This window comes from Ovis aries, chromosome 18 (assembly GCF_016772045.2).
Source record: "Ovis aries strain OAR_USU_Benz2616 breed Rambouillet chromosome 18, ARS-UI_Ramb_v3.0, whole genome shotgun sequence".
Classification (NCBI taxonomy): Eukaryota; Metazoa; Chordata; class Mammalia; order Artiodactyla; family Bovidae; genus Ovis; species Ovis aries.
The window spans coordinates 31,670,843-31,691,337 of NC_056071.1; the positions used below are offsets into that span (position 1 = coordinate 31,670,843).

At 40.1% G+C, this 20,495-nt stretch overlaps 1 protein-coding gene across 2 annotated transcripts in view; it reads left to right on the forward strand.

The window, feature by feature from the left end:
• Window positions 1-20,495, forward strand: part of EDC3 (enhancer of mRNA decapping 3) — a 54,903-nt gene that overhangs the window by 13,518 nt on the left and 20,890 nt on the right. For both annotated transcript variants that reach the window (XM_012098695.4, XM_004017852.5), the window contains 3 exons: window positions 6,051-6,261; window positions 9,897-10,216; window positions 18,760-19,095. In XM_012098695.4, the coding sequence (XP_011954085.1) occupies window positions 6,098-6,261; window positions 9,897-10,216; window positions 18,760-19,095 (820 nt within the window). In that variant the 5' untranslated portion in view covers window positions 6,051-6,097. The remainder of the gene's footprint in view (window positions 1-6,050; window positions 6,262-9,896; window positions 10,217-18,759; window positions 19,096-20,495) is intronic.

Here is a 20,495-nt window from a genome sequence, read left to right on the forward strand (position 1 = left end):
TTCTTTTTCATTATCTCTTCTATTATGGTTTTTCACAGGATATTGAATATCGTTCCTTGTGCTGTACAGTTTAGTAGGACCTTGTTGTTTATCTCTGCTATATATAATAGTTCGCATCTGCTAATCCTAAATTCCCAGTTCTTTCCTGCCCCACCTCCTGTCCTCCTTGGCAACCACAAGTCTGTTTTCTGTGTCTGTGAGTTTATTTCTGTTTCATGGATATGTTCATTTGTAGCATATTTTAGATTCCACATTCAAGTGATATCACATGGTATTTGTCTCTCTTTCTGACTTATTTTGCTTAGTATGATCATCTCTAGGTCCATCCATGTAGCTGCAAATGTCATTATTCCATTCTTTCTGTGGCTGAGTAACATTCAACTGTATATGAGTAATGTGTATGTGTGTATGTATATATACACACACATATATTTAAACATCTTTTTTTTGCTTTTGAAATTTTAATATAAAAAAGTAGAAACACAGATGGGGCACAAATGTGCATTTTATACCCGAAGATAATATGGATAATTTGGTTATTACTCATAACATTTTAACGAAATAATCAGAAATTTAGTGATTTACATTAGTAATAACATGAGTCCTTAAAGGAGTTTCTCATATATCATCTCCTACATCATCTCACGTTGGGAGATGATGTGTGCAGTGGGCAGATAGGAACAAAAAGCAATCAATAAAGAAAATGTGATAAGTAATCTGATAGAATTTTCAGAAATTCTGAATTTTCTGGAAAATTCTGAAAGAGATGGGAATATCAGACCACCTGGCCTGCCTCTTGAGAAGCCTATATGCAGGTCAGGAAGCAACAGTTAGAACTGGACATGGAACGACAGACTGATTCCAAATAGGAAAAGAAGTACGTCAAGGCTGTATATTGTTACCCTGCTTATTTAACTTCTATGCAGAGTACATCATGAGAAGCGCTGGGCTGGAAGAAGCACAAGCTGGAATCAAGATTGTGGAAGAAATGTCAATAATTTCAGATATGCAGATGACACCACCCTTATGGCAGAAAGTGAAGAGGAACTAAAAAGCCTCTTGATGAAAGTGAAAGAGGAGAGTGAAAAAGTTGGCTTAAAGCTCAACATTCAGAAAACGAAGATCATGGCATCCGGTCCCATCACTTCATGGGAAATAGATGGGGAAACAGTGGAAACAGTGTCAGACTTTATTTTTTTGGGCTCCAAAATCACTGCAGATGGTGACTGCAGTCATGAAATTAAAAGACGGTTACTCCTTGGAAGGAAAGTTATGACCAACCTAGATAGCATATTCAAAAGCAGAGACATTACTTTGCCAACAAAGGGCCATCTAGTCAAGGCTATGGTTTTTCCAGTGGTCATGTATGGATGTGAGAGTTGGACTGTGAAGAAAGCTGAGCGCTGAAGAATTGATGCTTTTGAACTGTGGTGTTGGAGAAGACTCTTGAGAGTCCCTTGGACTGCAAGGAGATCCAACCAGTCCATTCTGAAGGAGATCAGCCCTGGGATTTCTTTGGAAGGTGATGCTAAAGCTGAAACTCCAGTACTTTGGCCACCTCATGCGAAGAGTTGACTCATTGGAAAAGACTGATGCTGGGAGGGATTAAGGGCAGGAGGAGAAGGGGACGACGGAGGATGAGATGGCTGGATGGCATCACTGACCTGATGGATGTGAGTCTGAGTGAACTCTGGGAGTTGGTGATGGACAGGGAGGCCTGGCATGCTGCGATTCATAGGGTCGCAAAAAGTCGGACACGACTGAGTGACTGAACTGAACTGAACTGAATCTGATAGAGATAATACTGTTTCTAGGAGATAATATTGGAGGCGCTTTTTTAAAATTTTATTTTTAATTGGAGGATAACTGCTTTACAATGTTGTGTTGGTTTCTGCCATACAACAGCATAAATCATCTGTTATACATATATCCCCTCCCTCTTGAACCTCCTGCCCACCCCCACCTCACTATTTGTGAGAGTACCAGGTTAAACTCCCAAAATGTCTCCTCCCTCTTGAACATCCCACCACCCCCACCCCACCTGTTGTAACAGAGTGTCAGGTTAAGCCTTGAAAAGGAACAGAGATCATTCTGTCTGTCTGAGATTGCATCCAAGTACTGCATTTTGGACTCTCTTGTTTCTATGATGGCTATTCCATTTCTTCTAAGGGACTCTTGCCCACAGTAGTAGATAAAATGGTCATCTGAGTTAAATTCACCCGCTCCAGTCCATTTTAGTTCTCTGATTCCTAAAATGTTGATGTTTGCTCTTGCCGTCTTCTGTTTGACCGCTTCCAACTTGCCTTGATTCATGGACCTAACATTTGTGACATTGTACATGAGGCAGTGATCAAGACCATCCCTAAGAAAAAGAAATGCAAAAAGGCAAAATGGTTGTCTGAGGAGGCCTTATAAATAGCTGAGAAAAGAAGAGAAGCTAAAGGCAAAGGAGAAAAGGAAAGATAAACCCATTTGACTGCAGAGTTCCAAAGAATAGCAGGAGAGATAAGAAAGCCTTCTTCAGTGATCAAAGCAAAGAAATAGAGACAAACAATAGGATGGGAAAAACTAGAGATCTCTTCAAGAAAATTAGAGACACCAAGGGAACATTTCATGCAAAGATGGGCACAATAAGAACAGAAATTGTATGGACCTAACAGAAGCAGAAGATATTCAGAAGAGGTGGCAAGAATACACAGGAGAACTATACAAAAAAGATATTAATGACCCAGATAACCACGGTGGTGTGATCACTCACCTAGAGCCAGACATCCTGGAATGTGAAGTCAAGTGGGCCTTAGGAAGCATCACTACAAACAAAGCTAATGGAGATGATGAAATTCCAGTTGAGCTGTTTCACATCCTAAAAGATGATGCTGTGAAAGTACTGCACTCAATATGCCAGGAAGTTTGGAAAACTCACCAGTGGCCCGAAGATTGGGAAAGGTCAGTTTTCATTCCAATCCCAAAGAAAGTCACTGCCAAAGAATGCTCAAACTACTGCACAATTGCACTCATCTCACACGCTAGCAACGTAATGCTCAAAATTCTCCAAGCCAGGCTTCAACAGTACGTGAACTGTGAACTTCCAGATGTTCAAGCTGGATTTAGAAGAGGCAGAAGAACCAGAGATCAAATCACCAATGTCTGTTGGATCATCGAAAAACCAAGAGAGTTCCAGAAAAACATCTGTTTCTGCTTTATTGACTATGGCAAAGCCTTTGACTGTGTGAATCACAACAAATTGTGGAAAATTCTTAAAGAGATGGGAATACCAGACCACCTGAGCTGCCTCCTGAGAAGTCTGAGGAAATATGCAGGTCAGGAAGCAACAGTTAGAACTGGACATGGAACAACAGACTGGTTCCACATTGAGAGAGGAATATGTCAAGGCTGCAGTTGCCTGCTTATTTAACTTATATGCAGAGTACATCATGCGAAATGCTAGACTGGATGAAGCAAAAGCTGGAATCAAGATTGCTGGAATCAATAACCTCAGATATGCAGATGACACCACCCTTATTGCAGGAAACGAAGAACTAAAGAGCCTCTTGATGAAAGTGAAAGAGGAGAGTGAAAAAGTTGGCTTAAAACTCAACATTCAGAAAACTTAAGATCATGGCATCTGGTTCTGTCACTTCATGGCAAATAGATGGGGAAGCAATGGAAACAGTGACAGACTTAATTTTCTTGGACTCCGAAATCACTGGTGACTGCAGCCATGAAATTGAAAGACGCTTGCTCCTTGGAAGAAAAGTTATGACCAACCTAGACAGCATATTAAAAAGCAGAGACATTACTTTGCCAACGAAGGTCGATCTAGTCAAAGCTGTGTTTTTCTAGTCATGTATGGATGTGTGACTTGGACTCTAAAGAAAGCTGAGCGCTGAAGAATTGATGCTTTTTTTTTTTTTTTTTTTTGCTATTTTCTGTTTTTACTTGGGCTGGTAGAAACAATACAATAGTTTCCTTTTTTTTTTTTTTTAATTTTAAAATCTTTAATTCTTACATGCGTTCCCAAACATGAACCCCCCTCCCACCTCCCTCCCCACAACATCTCTCTGGGTCATCCCCATGCACCAGCCCCAAGCATGCTGCACCCTACGTCAGACATAGACTGGCAGAATTGATGCTTTTGAACTGTGGTGTTGGAGAAAACTCTTTGAGAGCCTTGGACTGCAAGGAGATCAAACCAGTCCATCCTAAAGGAAATCAGTTCTGAATATTCATTGGAAGGACTGATGCTGAAGCTGAAGCTCCAATACTGTGGTCACCTGATGTGAAGAACTGACTCATTGGAAAAGACCCTGATCCTGGCAAAGACTGAAGGCGGGAGGAGAAGGGGACAACAGGATGAGGTGATTGGATGGCATCACCGACTCAATGGAAATGAGTTTGGGTAAACTCTGGGAGTTGGTGATGGACACGGAGGCCTGGTGTGCTGCACTCCATGGGGTTACAAAGAGTTGGACACAACTGAGTGACTGAACTGAACTGATGGTTCCATATAAATTGGAGGATTGTTTTTTCTAGTTCTGTGAAAAATATAATGAGTAACTTGATAGGTATCACATTAAATCTGTAGATTGTTTTGGATAATTATGGCCATTTTAACAATATGAATTCTCTCAATCTAAGAGCATGGGATATCTTTCCATTTCTTTGAATCATCTTCAGTTACCTTTATTAATGTTCTGTAGTTCTCAGCGTCTTTCACCTCCTTGGTGAGGTTTATTCCGAAGTTTTTATTTTTAATCTTTGGTGATTTTTAAAAAGGATTGTCTGTTTATATCGCTTTCTGATATTTCACTATTAGTGTAAAGAAATGCAGCCAGTTTCTGTATGTTAATTGTATCTTGTCACCTTGCTGAATTTGTTTTATCAGTTCTAGTAATTTTTGTCCATTACCATTTGTTGTTAAAAACTATATTACCTCCTTTGAATTACTTTTCCACTTTGTCAAAAATCAGTTAGGCATATTTGTATGGATCTATTTCTAGCTTTTTTGTGTTAGTGATTGTGTCTGTTTTACACTTGTATCACTTTTGGTAACTTGTTTTTTAAGGAATTTCTTTGTTTCATCCGAGTTGTCAAATTTACTGACGTAAGACTATCTTTTTAATGCCTGTAATGTCCTGTTGTTCATTCCTGACATTGACAATATATGTTCTCTCTCTTTTTCTTGGTTATTCTAGCTAGGGATTTATCAGCCTCATTGATATTTTCAGGAGAACAGATTTTTGGTTTTGTGTATTTTTCTTGTTTCTTATTTCATTGATTTCTACTCTTTGATTTCTTTCTAATACCTTTGGTTAATTTGCTCCTTTTTGCCTAGCTTCTTAAGATGGAAGCTTCAATCATTGGTTTTAAACCTTTCTTCCTTTCTGATATAAGCATTTATATTAGAAAATATAAATATATAAATTTCTTTTCAAACACTTTTTTAAGCACATCCCACAAATGTTGATATGTTCTATTTTCATTTTCCTTGACTTTGAACTATTTTCTAACTGTCCTTTTGATTTCTTCTTTGACTCATTGGTTATGTAGAGATGTTTTGCTCTATTTACAGTTATTTGGAGAGATTTGAAAAATCTTATTATCGAATTCAAATTTAATTCTGACTTTGGACAAAAAGTATACTCTGTCAGATTTCAGTCCTTTGAAATGAATTGATACTAGTTTAAGGCCCAGCATATGTTGGTGAACTGGAAAAGAGTCTATGTCCCGTAGTTGTTAGGTTTAGTGTTCTGTAATGCCTTCAGTCAACTTTCAAAATAAATTTTGTAGAGGATTTTTTATTATCATTTAAAGTATGTCTAGGTAAGTAGCTAGTACATATGGTTGAAAGTACTTAAAAGAACTATATATGTAATGATATTGCTTATTCATCAGTATGCTTACTCCTAGTGGGGAAAAAAAAGCTTTATTTTTAATGCTTTATTACCTCAGTTAAGGTTGTGATAGAATATGTGTTATTAAGCAGCACCTATTATATAACCTGATACAATGTTTGCTAAATTTTACTGGAGATTTGTCTGTTTCTCAAGGTGCACTGCATGATTCCTTCTCTCCACGGAAATCTCACATCTGAAACATGGCTACAGATTGGCTGGGCAGTATTGTGTCCATCAACTGTGGAGATAGCTTGGGTGTCTATCAGGGAAGAGTGTCAGCAGTGGATCAGGTCAGCCAGACGATTTCTCTCACCCGGCCTTTCCACAATGGAGTGAAGTGCCTTGTGCCAGAAGTCACTTTCAGGTGAGTGTCCTAACTGACTCTTCAAATCCAGTCTGGTGATCTGCGGAGCTTGACCTAGGTCTCATTGCCGATATTCTCTTGCTTAGGACTACTTTTGTCAGGGGGTAGATTTTACCACCTTAGATCTTCTAGTTCTGATGCTGTTTCAGCAGACTTTGTGTAGTGATTAGCTTTCAGCTGATGATTCAGGGTTTGTGAAACATTTTTTTTTATCTCTGTCAGACATGCAATATTATATTTAAATGTGTCAGATTTAGAATCATCTTTCTGTTTTGTTTTTTTTTTTTTACGATTTCAGATTTCCTTTCTCAGTTTTGTATTATTTGTTCTTTCTTATATGTAAGGCCTTTATTGATTCCCCCTTCCCGTCCCCCCACATAACTATCTCTCTTTGTAGATTTGTATTATAATTTATCTCCAGAGACACACTCTAACTAGTAGCTAAAGTCCTTAGCTATAGGAATGTATTTTTTCTTTAGTGTTTGCCAACAGATCTCAAGTTTAGATGTTGTCTTCACATCCCTCTTTTCACAAGTTTCACAGAAACCTTCCTTTCGTAACGTTTTTTTAAAAAAACACTTTCTGGCAAGAGCTTCCTTGACTTACTAAACAACACCCAGACCTAACCTTTTCTGTAGGTGTGTATCCCTCCTTATTGCTTACCTCCTCTGAAGTCTTCACAGAAGGTATACCCTTTGTGTTCAAGGCTAACCTTATCACATATGCTTTGTGTTAGCGTTTTCTGTATCCTTTGAGACCCTACCCCTTTTCTTTTGTGTCTTCACTTTGAACCTTTATACTGTCTCTCTTCTCATCACTTTCTAACTTTCCCAGGCCTCTCCCATAGTAAAAACACTCCTCCCCTTAGCGCACACACCTTGCATTTGCCACTAGTCCACTGTATTTCCCTGACTAAGGACACCTTTCACCCAGGTTAGAAACTTAGGAATCATAATGAATTCTTTGTTCTCTTGATCTTCATGTTCAGTTAGTCACCAAATTCTTTGGATTCCAAATGTTTTTTTGGTTCCATCCTCCTTTCTCTCTTTGCATTGTCACTTGCTGTATCAGTTCAGTTCAGTCGCTCAGTCGTGTCCGACTCTGCGACCCCATGAATCGCAGCACGCCAGGCCTCCCTGTCCATCACCAACTCCCAATGTCCACTCAGATTCATGTCCGTTGAGTCAGTGATGCCATCCAGCCATCTCATCCTCAGTCGTCCCTGTAAGAAACGCAGCAGGAAGAAAGAGCCACCCCTATGGACCGTTGATCAGGGCCTTTATTGGGCGGTCGCTCTCGGGCAGAACTCCAGGGGGCGGGTGAGCAAGGAAGCAAAGGGAGTCTGCGAGGTATGAGGGGTGGAGAAGGGTTTTATAGCCAGGGCCGGGCTCCCATATAAGGAAGAAAGCGTGGGCTCAGCGGTGGTTGGTGTCCAAAGGCTCCGTGTCGGCACCTGATTGGACGGCTTGGTTGTTGGCCCACCTCCGGGACTTGTCTGTGGCACTTTTCCGGGGCATGCCTCAGCACGCCTGGGCATGCCTCAACATGTCCAGGCATGCCTCAACATGCCCGACCTTGCCCGACCTTTCAGTCCCCTTCTCCTCCTGCCCCCAATCCCTCCCAGCATCAGGGTCTTTTCCAATGAGTCAACTCTTCGCATCAGGTGGCCAGAGTACTGGAGTTTCAGCTTCAGCATCATTCCCTCCAAAGAAATCCCAGGACTGATCTCCTTTAGAATGTACTGGTTGGATCTTCTTGCAGTCCAAGGGACTCTCAAGAGTCTTCTCCAACACCACAGTTCAAAAGCATCAATTCTTCAGCGCTCAGCTTTCTTCACAGTCCAACTCTCACATCCATACATGACCACTGGAAAAACCATAGCCTTGACTAGACAGACCTTTGTTGGCAAAGTAATGTCTCTGCTTTTCAATATGCTATCTAGGTTGGTCATAACTGTTCTTCCAAGGAGTAATCGTCTTTTAATTTCATGGCTGCAGTCACCATCTGCAGTGATTTTGGAGCCCCCCAAAATTAAGTCTAACACTGTTTCCACTGTTTCCCCATCTATTTCCCATGAAGTGATGGGACCAGATGCCATGGTCTTATACATCCCCTCTTATTTCTGCCTCATCTCCTAACTGGTGCCCCTGCCTCTAGTTTCTTCACTGTTCTTATAGACACCAGAAAAACCCAGTGTGATTATGATCTGATCCCTAATCTTCTCTTCAGCCTTACCTCCTGATGGCCCTCTATAAGCATTTGTCTCTTTAGTAACACTATAACATTTACGCTAACAACAGTAACTTTTGCAGTTCCTCACATGGCCTCAGTCTCTGAGCCTTGGCTTAAGGTGCCCCTTTCCCTCCCATACTCTGCTTGGCCAACTCTTATTTTCCCTCCCCAACCAGACTTGGCTTAAGTGCTTCATCCATCTCTACCAGACTAACATGTATTTTGCTCTGGGAGGCTCTAGTCCCCAGTACACACCTCTGTCATAGTATTCAACACTTTTGATTACCTACTTGAATTTTCTGCTGAACAGACTTCGAGTTCTGTGTGAGCATATATTACTTTTCGTCTTTATATACCCCACTTCTACTACGGGGGTTACCACATAGTAAGTACCCTGTGTATACCTTTTGAGTGAGCAGGTAGGTAAATGAATGAAAAAAGCCATTAAGCATTCTAGAAATCTAAGATATTAATGATGGTTTTATGATGAACAATAGGTCTCTTTATTGAAGTATAGTTGATTTGCAGTGTTGTGTTAATTTCTGCTGTACAGCGAAGTGACTCAGTAACACACACACATTCTTTTCTATGTTCTTTTCTATTATGGTTTATCCCAGGATGTTGACTATAGTTCCCTGTGCTATACAGTAGGACCTTGTTGTCCGTCCATCCATATTTAACAGTTCGTATCTACTAACCTGAAATGCCCAGTCCATCCGTCTCCGACTCCCTTAACAATAGGTCTCTTTTTTGTTTTCCTTTTCTAAGCTTTTAATTTATTTTTTGTTTCTTTTCTAAAAAATTTATTTATTTTTAATTGAAGGATAATTGCTTTACAGTATTGTGTTGGTTTTTACCAAATGTCAACATAAATCAGCCGTAGGTTTACCTATGTCCCCTCCCACTTGCACCTCCCACCGACTTCCCTCCCCATCCCACCCCTCTCGTTGTTACGGAGCCCGGTTTGAGTTCCCTGAGTCATTCAGCACAATCCCATTGGCTCTCTGTTTTACATATGGTAATGTATGTTTCCATGTTACTCTCTCCATACATCACACCCTCCTCCCTCCCCGCCTCAGCCGTATCCATATTGCCTGTTCTCAATGTCTGTGTCTCCGTTGCTGCTCTGCAGATAGGTTCATCAGTTCCATCTTTCTAGATTCCATATACATGCATTAGTATATGTTATAACAATAGGTCTCTTTTAAAGGTCAGTGCTGTGTCCATTGAATGTTGGTGGCTAAGTCTTGTCTTTAAGTACGCCACCATCTTTTTTAGGTTTTGCCTTTGATGACTCATTGAAATGAAGCCCTCCAAAGGTGTGGCTTGTTGCTGATAATCTCAGTTTCATCACCGTTATCACTATTTTAGTTTTGAGACTTGGACTCTTTTATGTATTTCAGGGCAGGTGACATTACAGAATTAAAAATTCTGGAGATACCAGGCCCTGGAGAAACCCAGCATTTTGGAGATCTTCATCAGACAGAATTAGGCTCCTCTGGTGTTGGTTGCCAAGTTGGTATCAATCAAAATGGCACAGGCAAGTTGGTCAAGAAGCCAGCCTCTTCGAGCAGTGTCCCTCAGAACATCCCCAAGAGGACAGATGTGAAGAGCCAAGATGTTGCCATCTCTCCCCAGCAGCAACAGTGCTCAAAGAGCTACGTGGACAGGCACACGGAATCCTTGAGTCAGTCCAAGAGCTTCCGTCGTCGGCACAACTCTTGTAAGTTGGATTAAGTTAATGTGTTTTCTTAGCTTGATGTTTCATGTCCACTTATCCACTGCTGTTCTTTAAATAAGTCCTTTATTACTCTAATAAAAAAGATCCTGGCAGGGTTTCGCAAAAATATAGCATGGTTCTTTTATTCCAGTGGTATTTCCTCAAGATGTTAAAGGGAAAGGAAATAAGCTGTTGAGGTTCACACCTGCTCCTTGCCCTCTCCCAACATTTCCTTTCCTTCAAAAAATGTCAGTGATCTGGCTCGAGTTCACATAGACAGAAGTGATGTTTTTGATCTGGTAAATGGTGGTAGTAGTGATGTCTGAGTTGAACCTGCATTCAGGCTGTTCTAGGGGATTCTTGAATACGTTTAGTTCTTATGGTTTACCTCCCATCCTCAGTTAGAGGAGAGGAAGGGATGGGCCTAGACATCTCTGTGATCTTACAGTTTCTGACAGACTGACAGTTTTAAATTTACTGTTTTCACTCTCCCTGCCAGTCCACCAAGGAGAGCATACACTGATGTGTGTGGATGTCCAGTTCTGTGTGGTACTGACAAATTGTTGAGTGCCGTTTGCGTATTAGAGAACTGTAGTTAATTCACCCTGAGTCAGGTATGCTCTTTAACGTATTTATTGGAATAATGTTATAGTAGTGAATTATAACAGATTCACTAGAAATTTATGTGGCCCTTCGGAAGCCAAAATTTTTTAAGTTTTGAAGTTGCCTGATTTCTATGAGTATAAACTATTGAAATTTTTGGGAAAAAAAATTAAAAAAAAAAGGTATTTCAAGGCACTTTTCCTTCAGTGCTTCTTAAATAACTATTTGAGTTGACCTGAGACTGAAATTGAATTGTTAATTCTTCTCTGTCCTTTGAAAAACTGTAGAATGCTTGGGTAGAAAATGACTTTTCCCATTTAGACTTTAACCTTCTCTGTTTCTTTATTCTTTCTTTAAAACAAAACAAAACAAAAAAAACGCCTTTTTTCTTTACCAAAAAATTGGCTTGTTTGTTAAAAGTTTGAATGTTCAAGCAGTTTATAATCTCTCATGCAGGAAGATAATCTTCATTAGCAATTTTCAAATTATTTTTTCCTGTATATTTTCCCCATTAGTAATATCTTACATTACTGTGGTACATCTGTTACATTTAATGAACTGGTTTTGATACATTAACCAAAGTCTATATTTTATTCAGATTCCCTTAGTTTTTACCTAATGTCCTTGTTACAGGCTTTCATCCAGCACGCCACGTTACGTTTAGTAGTCATGTCTTCTCTTGGCTCTTACGGTTTCTCAGACTTTCACTGTTTTTGATGATCTAGACAGTTTTGATGAGTACTGGTTAGATATTTTGTAGCATATTCCTCAATTGGTATTTGATGGTTTTTTTTCATGATTAGACTGAGGTTATGTGTTTTGGGGAGGAAGACACAAAGAGAGAGTGTCATTTTCATTGCACCATATCAATAGTATGTGCCGTCAGCATGATAACGACTTTTTTTCTCGGCTGCCCTCAGTCTTGTCGCTGGTTGCAGAGCATGGGGGCTACTCTCGTGTTCTTCGGGCAGGCTTCCCATGGTGGTGGCTTGTCTTGCGAAGCACAGGCTCTTGGGTGTGCAGGCCTCAGTAGTTGTAGCACGTGGGCTCGTAGTCGCTGCTCACGGGCTTAGTTTCCCCGTGGCTTGTGGGATCTTCCTGGGCCAGGGGTAGAATTGATGTGCCCTGCATTGCCAGGTGGATGCTTAACCACTGGACCGCCAGGGGAGTCCCACATTGTATTTCTTTTGACACTGACGTTGATTGCCTGATTGAGGTGGTGTGTGTCAGATTTCTCTTTGAAGTCAGTATGTGCAGCTCACATCCAAGGAGTGGAGAGTTATGCAGACTATCTACATAAGTTACTTGGAATTCTTCTCTACTAGAGATACATCTCTTCTTTCTCATTTATTTGTTCAGTTATTTATTTTTATTAGTATGGACCTACAGGGCTTCTCTAGTGACTAAGCGGTAAAGAATCCACCTGCAATGCAGGAGACGTAGGTTCGATCCCTGGGTGGAGAAGGTCCCCTGGAGAAGGAAACGGTAATCCACTCTAGTGTTCTTGCCTGGGAAATCCCATGTCAGAAGGAGCCTGGTTGGCTGCAGTTCCTTGGGGTGGCTAAGAGTTGGACATAACTTAGCAATTGAACTACAACAACAGGGACTTACAAGTGTTTATTTTACACTTTGGCTTATAATTCAGTGCCACTTTATTTTGGTAATCAAATTGTTTCGACTTTGGCCACTGTGAGCTCTTGCAGTTGGCTCCTGTGTCCCTTGGACATGCTCTCATCATTGTGGATGGGTTCCGCCTCCCTCAGTACTTCCTTACTATCTACCACTACAAGGTGCTCCAGGTTTATCTTCTATATTTCCTGCCCCAGCCCTAGACTCAGCCATGTCTCCAGGGAGTCCTGTCTCCTTTTATTGGAGAATGGCATTACAAACTGCTGTCTAGGTACTAGGTGTGCTCCTTGCTACCGGGTGTCACCCTTTCAAAGGCTGACAGAGCAGGAGAATATATATGTGTATACTTAACCAGCATAGATACATATATCTGTAAATACTTCTATATGTAACCGTCACTACTAGATTAAGCTAAATGAGTTCATGATGTGACCAAGTTTAATCCATTACCACATGGATCATCTAGCCTCCTCCTCATCTGTAACCTCTCCCTCCAGCTGTGAGAAACCCGTACTATCTGCCATCTGACTTAAATTATTCAATTCCAGTGTATGTATCAGAACTACGGTACTAACCCTAAGGCATACCCCCATTCCCTTCATTGATTTGTTTCATGTGTTTATAACAGATTGCTTCCCTGCATTCTGCATCCCATCTGGGGATCCTCCAAACTCCTCCCTCTTTTGCATATATTAAGGCTCACTCTGTACTCTAGAAAAAGTTCTGTGGGTTTTAACAAATACATATCTTATATCTAATATCTTTACAATACTAAGCAGAATTCCTTGTGTTTCACCTATTTAGTCCTTCCCTTTTTCCCTCCCTGACTGCCTGCTGCAACCCTCCTCCAAACAGCTACTGATCTTTTTACCATCTACCTCTGTAGTTTTGCCTTTTCTAATCACATAATTTAAATCACACAGTATATAGCCTTTTCAGAGTAGCTTCTTTCACTTAACATTATTTATTTAAGATTCATCCATGTCTTTTTGTGGCATGATAGCTTATTGCCTTTTTTTGATGAATAATATTCCATTGTATGGATATAACAGTTTGTTTATCCATTTACCTTTTCAAGGACATCTTGGTTGCTTCTAGCTTCTGGTGATTATGAGCAAAGCTGCTGTAAATATTTGTGTGCAGGTTTTATGTGGACAGGACTTTTTAGATGAGTTGGGTAAATACCCATGAGTATGATTGCTGGATGTATGGTGGAACTATCAGTTTCTTTCTTTTTCTTTTTTCCTCTGATACTAACAGTTATAGCAACTCTTTTGAAAGAGTACAGTTAACTTCAAAACAAGTAATTTATTTGATCTTTAACAAGTCACTCTGATCTAGTAAAAAGTGGGGTCACTCTCAGAAGTATGCTCTGGTTAGTTGATGCTTCTTTTGCTTTTGCTGTTTGATCCATTCTCATTTCCTAGATTATTACTGCATGTAAATAAGGTTAAGAGATCATGGCAGTAAAATGTTGGGTTCTGTTTCCAAAAATTTATTTTGAATCCAGATTTGTGTGGAAGATGGCCATGGCCTGGGAGTTCGGTGATTGGATGTGATGGAATTGGTTTGTGATGGAAAGCAGAGTAAATTTATTTAATCAGCAAACCCTGTAAAATAAGAAGAAAGGTCTGCTGGGAATTGACTGATTTAGCATTTATGTAGCATTTTAAGGATGTCAAGGAAGTATATTGGTTTCTTCCCACCACAACTGTAGATTATTAATGTTTTTTTCCATTGATGGAAATGGAGATTAAGTATTTTTTTCATTAGAGAGCTATAAATCAGGTTTTTTCTGGTGTGTGTAGATTGATGTTGAGACTAGTAGATTGATAAAGCTATAAAAATATAATTTCTCATAAATTCTGGCTTTTAACTGTCTCTCAAAGTTAGTAATGAGTTGTTGAAGGATTTGTTGGTTCTAGTTACCTAATCCAACATTGATGAGAGATTTAGCACGGGCAGATTTTAATCTCTTCTTTTAGGTTGAGAGTTGAGAGGGTGGTTATAAAGAATAGTTTCTATAACCGCGATTGCTGAACTAACACTTGATTGTCAAGTAGGAACATTAGTTGAATGGAACATTAGTTCCACAGAGCAGAGGGAAACCTCTTAAGTCCTCTTATATGGTCTGTTTAATGTAACAGTGATCCCACCATCTAAGGTCCTAAGATTATTTTTTGCCAAGTTTTCATGGTCCTTCTGAGGTCCTAATGTGACTTCATTACCTCCTTGGATGTGCTTCATATATCCAGCAAACTTGAAAACCCTGGTGCTGCTGCTGGAACCCAAGAGGTTGATTGATTACTAGGGTCTAGAATTTGGGAGTTGAAAAGAAGGTACTAGATACTCTCAGGAACCTCCTCATAAAGCCCATTGAGACTGGCACTAAAACGTTTGTAATTTGACCTTCAAGTGCCCTTTAGCGTGCTAAGTGCAGGACAGAGTTCCCCTTTACAATATGTGTGTGACAGACTCCAATAAATAAGTAGCACTGAGTGTTACACAACAATGGGTTTGTTATAAGTCATCCTGGCCAAAGAGCCTCTGTGCCAAAGGCTGGCAGCAAAATGGCACAGGAAGGTGGCCAGCCTCTAGTCTTAACACACACTTGGCCCTGGTAATTGAAAGGTAAAGAAATCTGGGAAGCACTGTTTATCTTTTCCAAGGGAAGTGCTTTTCTCTCCCAGGGGCCAAAGGCCAGTCTAATACAGGGCCAGGCCCTTTGGGGTGAGTAAGCCAAGTTTTGAGATAGTTTATTCCCCTAGGACTTCCCAATATTTTTTTTAAAGTATGAGGAAAGGGAAGAATAAGGGACAACTAAGCATGTTAGCCTGCCTTTAATTTATCTTAACATTCTCTTTATCTTTTTCTTGCTAATATGTGATGTCATAGTATTTCCTCTTAGAAGGAAATTATTTTTTTTGCTCTCTGCTTTATTAAAAGCATTTGGAGCATAGCTGATCCTTAGTGTATCTCTGTCAAATGAGTGAATGGAAGTTCTGTATTCAGCGGGAACATGAGAAAATAGCTGATGCTTTCTAAAATAAGAACTGTGGGTTTGTGAGTTATGTTTGTAGTTTGTGTCAAGCCGCCAATGGTCTCCTGTTTTGCTGCTTTTCCTCTGTCTTCTTTCCCGTTGATTAATTGCTTGTCTTCATCTGTCACTGAGATAGGTTCAGGACAGTTTAATGTCAGTTCACGCTGCACTTGACTGAACGCCTTTCCTCTGGAGTCCTTGCCTCGTGCTCCCTCTTGTATTGTGTTGACTTCATCTTCCTGTCCTTTTCAGTCACGCAGCATGCTTGGCGTAGTTTTTGATGGTTCCCTTTCTTTCTCATAGGTTAGTCTCAGGTTTCCCTTTCTTTTATAACCTCTTTAGAGTTTTGTTTGTTTGTTTGGGGGTTTTTGTTTTTTGTAGTGGCTGTTTTGATTTTTAATTCATCAGAGGTGGTTTTTTTGGTATGCTTATGGTGTAGGCGTGGTGCTGGCTGGCAGATCTGAATGGCAAGTGACAGACTTAACACCGTGAGTAAAACAGAGATGCAGAGAATTCTGGTTAAGTTCAGTGAATTTCAAGAAGAAAATATTTTTCCTTTTTAATTTTAATGGCAGTCTTAGCTGGAGAAAATACCTCTGAGAGGCATGATGTAGAGCAGAGTGAGCAAACTTCTTCTATAAAGGGTGAGATATTAAATATTTAAGGGTTTATGGGCCATAAGGTCTCTGTCTCAAACATTTAACTTTGTCTTTGTAGCCTTAGACAATATGTAAACAAAGGAATGTGACCATATACCCATAAAACGTTATTTACAGAAGCAGGTGATGTTTGGGCTGGATTTGGCCCCAGGGTTATGATAAAGAGTATACACTTAGGGTGAAGTGGTAATCCATATTGATTCATGTTTGGAATAACTTTGTTTATTTTTTAATTTTGGAGGCTATCTTCTTAGGTCTGGTTAATTTTTAAAAACACTCTGGTTAAAGAAGGCCTGTGAGAGGAATAGAGGAAGTGTTATCTCTGCCATTCTTTGGTTCACTTATGGTTGCGTTATTGGCATTATCTTTATTGCATTGTTTTTTTTTTTAAGGTATCTTTTAAAGCCACTTACTCATTTTTGTATGCTTCAGTAGTTAAAAATGTATATAGTTGTACGGCATGAATGTACTTAATACTGTTGAACTGTACACTCAGAATGGTTTAAATGGTAAATTATATGTTATGTATATTTTACAGCAGTTTAAACATTTTGATGTAAATCCACTTGTTGTTATGGAACATTACTCATTCTTCAGGTAGCTCAAATACTGCCAGTGACTGGGTAGTATGAAACTTCTTAAGGGTGCTGATTCCCATCTGTGCCTTAAGTTCCTCTTTTTAGTTAGAAGAAAAAGTAAATAAAATACTCAGTATCTTTTCCCCACATCATCCTTTGTGGGTCATCAGTGGGTCGTCCTTTGCCCTCCTGGGTGTGCACACAACCACTGGAGAGAGACCGCTGGGCCAAAGACCTATGTCCTAATATTGATTTAATAATATTGACTTAATATAGAGGCAGTACAATGATAGTCCGCAAACTGGACTTTTTCTCTGTTTCTTCCCTTGCTTGCAAATATTGCTAATGGTGTTATCCTGACCGTGTATTTTCATGCTTGTTCTCTCCCGTTCCTAATCCAGCTCTCTTTTCTCATCTGTGCTTCTATAGCACTTTGTGTAAACTTCTCATTTTATTTTATTTTAGTTATTATATCTCTCCTTCCTTATGGGTAACTTGTCTTGATTATGTACTGTATTCCAGGTACTTAGCTGTTGCACACAAAATGCTCTCATTAAATGTTTTTGTCAAATTATTGAAACTAGAACTTCATCCACACTTCGACAAACCTCTCAGTGGTTCGTAATCTCAGCTTTTTATGGTGACTCAGCCAACTCTTCCTTCCTTTTATAATTTTGGTCAGCCTTCGATTTTTCTCTGAGGCCTAAATCTCATCTTTACTGCCAGCATAGCCCTTTTCCATATCAATATTTGGCACCAGGAAGATTTAGACATGAGTTACATATGCATAGTATACATCTTGCAGAATAATTGTAATTAATCTTGCTGATGTGGATTTATTCGTTAAATATTTATTGACGGACTGCTGTGTACTAGAAACCCTGTTAGGGGTACCACAGTGAGCATTTTGCATACAAGGAAATTGAGAAGTTGAATGATAGATATAAGATTATATAACATGTTAATAACGGAACTGAAACTAGGTCCTAGGTCTCCTGACTCATGGTCCACTGGATAGAAGGGAGTTGCTGTGAGAAGTTAGAGCAGTATAGTTGGGATGATCTGTATGAGGGGGTTTGCTCATGATCATCCTAACCTCTACTTGAGTGTTTTAAAAATTGAGGAGCTCAGTCTTACAAAAGGAAGTACATTATGTTTATTCAGACTATGTTGAAGGTTCCATTTGGCATACCAGTCACCTGGTTCATCCTTTTGGGGTGGTCAGATGGGGATCAAACTATAAATTCAGTTCAGGATTCTCTGGGATGGTGTGGTTTGGAGAATTCTGTGGGGTCTTTGCTGCTGGAGGAGTAGTTGACTGACATGTGGTGGCCAGATAGAGTCTCAGAGACAGAGAGTGACTTGAGTGCTGTGGTGTTGATATGCACCTTGGTATGGCCTCTACAGGATTACGTCAGTATGGTCCTTGTCATCATTTGATGGTTCAGAAATTGCTAACCCAGAGTGATAAAATTTTAAGAAAAGAGGTCACCAGAAGATCTAAACACAGGCCTGTAAGTCAAAATACATCAACTTATAGTGACAGATGTATATCCGTCTCAAGATCTGTAATCTGTCTAAACCCAGGGATTCCCTTCCTGCTGAGGTCTAGCCTGAGACTGAGTTAAAAAATCAGAAAATGGCTTGCTTGGTAAGCATGGGATTCAGAGCCAGTTGGCCAGAATCTTTCTTTGAACTTCAAGTTACGAGGACTTGGCCTTCTTTTACTCTGGTTATTTCTCTCTTAATCAATGGCTGGACATTCAGAATCAGACCACCTGGACTTGTGTGGAGAGACTGCTGTATTCTTGCCCTCCACTTTTTTGATATAGTCAGTTGTCAAAAAAGCCTTGATCATTACCAATTCCTTTATGAAGGGCAGAACTTCAGATTTTCAGGAGTACTGTGTATTTCATATTCACTGTTACTTGGGTACTTTATGAAATCTACTATTCCATGAGATTTGTGGTAATTTGTGTTCCCCACGGAGCACTTTGTGTGAGCATACTGACTTTAGTCCCTGTTTTTTTTCTGCAGGGTCATCTAGTAGCAGGCACCCAAACCAGGCAACTCCAAAGAAAAGTGGCTTAAAGAATGGCCAGATGAAGAATAAAGATGATGAGTGTTTTGGGGATGATATTGAGGAGATCCCAGACACAGATTTTGATTTTGAAGGGAACTTGGCCCTTTTTGACAAGGCAGCTGTGTTTGAGGAAATTGATACCTATGAGAGGAGAAGCGGTACCCGTTCCCGGGGCATCCCAAACGAGAGGCCTGCTCGGTACCGCCACGATGAGAACATCCTGGAGTCAGAGCCCATTGTCTACCGTCGGATCACAGTGCCCCACAGTGTGAGCAAGGAGTTCTGCACAGGTACGTTAACCGCACACCCCACTGGCTATTCCTCACCCCCGCCCCACTTTTTTTTGGTGCTTGAATCAGAGAGATGCAGATTCTGAGTCAGAGCCTTGTAGTAGGAAGTGGCTTAAGTGGCATGGTCATTGGCCCATTATATCGTCTTTTAGAGATTGTGGCCAATTTATCATCCTGCTTACTGCTCGATTGGGATGGGGGCTGATTTTTCTACACACCCATTTATATCCTGTGCCTGGCAGGATCTGGTCTGCTGTTTATTAAGTAGGTTATGGTTAACAACTAAAGGCATAGAGGCTAACTCTTTAGCTTGACATACATAGTTAGATCTGTTTTCACTTTGGCTTTCCTATTACTGCCTGTAGATTTTACCAGAATTTCAGCTGTTGCGCTGGTTGTTTGCTGGGGTAAGAAATGGTCAGAGCTGAGTGGTTGAAACCATTGGCTAAAAGTAGGGTTTCCATAAATTACCTTTGTGTACTATACTGTCCTCATCTCCTGCTGGCCCTGGTCATTAAGGAGCTAGTCATAAAGTTCAATGACAGTAATCTTGTAGTAGTACCTATACTTGGTACCTTGGTAGTTATGTATAGGTCACTGTGTCTGTTAGCTCAGTAATTTTAAAGTCTTTATCTCTCTTTTAGCATAAGAAACTTTTCTTCAAATGTGGCCTTTGAGGCAGCTGTGGGACAGGTGGTCTGTGTCATCCCTGTCTCTGTCCCTTCCGCCCAAACTTATTAACTTGGCTTCTTGGAATACAAATAGAAACTATCGTTATTGAGTGATTTGGGAGCTAAAGGGGGAATCATGTTCATTTTAATAAGGATAATAATCATTTTGGCTTGAAGTCTTGAAAATAGGGTAGCAGTAGCTTGAAAGCTAGTAGCAGTTACGGGAGATTTATGGAGACAGCATAATTTCATTTTGGGGAAAATCAGATACGGTGTGGCATTTTTGTAGACATCAGTGGGGCTCTGTTGTATTTGGTTTTGCTGGGTGTAAAAGGTTCCATGTGAAAAGAAAATAAGCAGATTGTCAGTAAAAGATAGAAATTAGTAGTTTTTCTTAACCTTTCAGACTCTGATAGGCATGCCTCTTTGCTAACGTAGATTACTTAAGTGATACCAGCAGTGTGACTTGATGGATTCCTTTAATTTTTTCTTTTTTTTTAACCACCCATGTTAAGGCAAATAACTTCATTCAGCAGGCTAGCAGTATACTTAGATCCTGCCACCCATCCACTTTTGACTGCTCTCCTTTTTACTGCCCTCAGTGAAAAAATAAGCTGCTTCTACTGGTAACTCTCTGGAAGCTGAGGTGGTTGGCTCATGCTGTATGTGACTTCCTGGAGGTTCCTAAGCTTGGGGAGATTATGGCCTGCCTCAGAGTGAAGTGGCTAA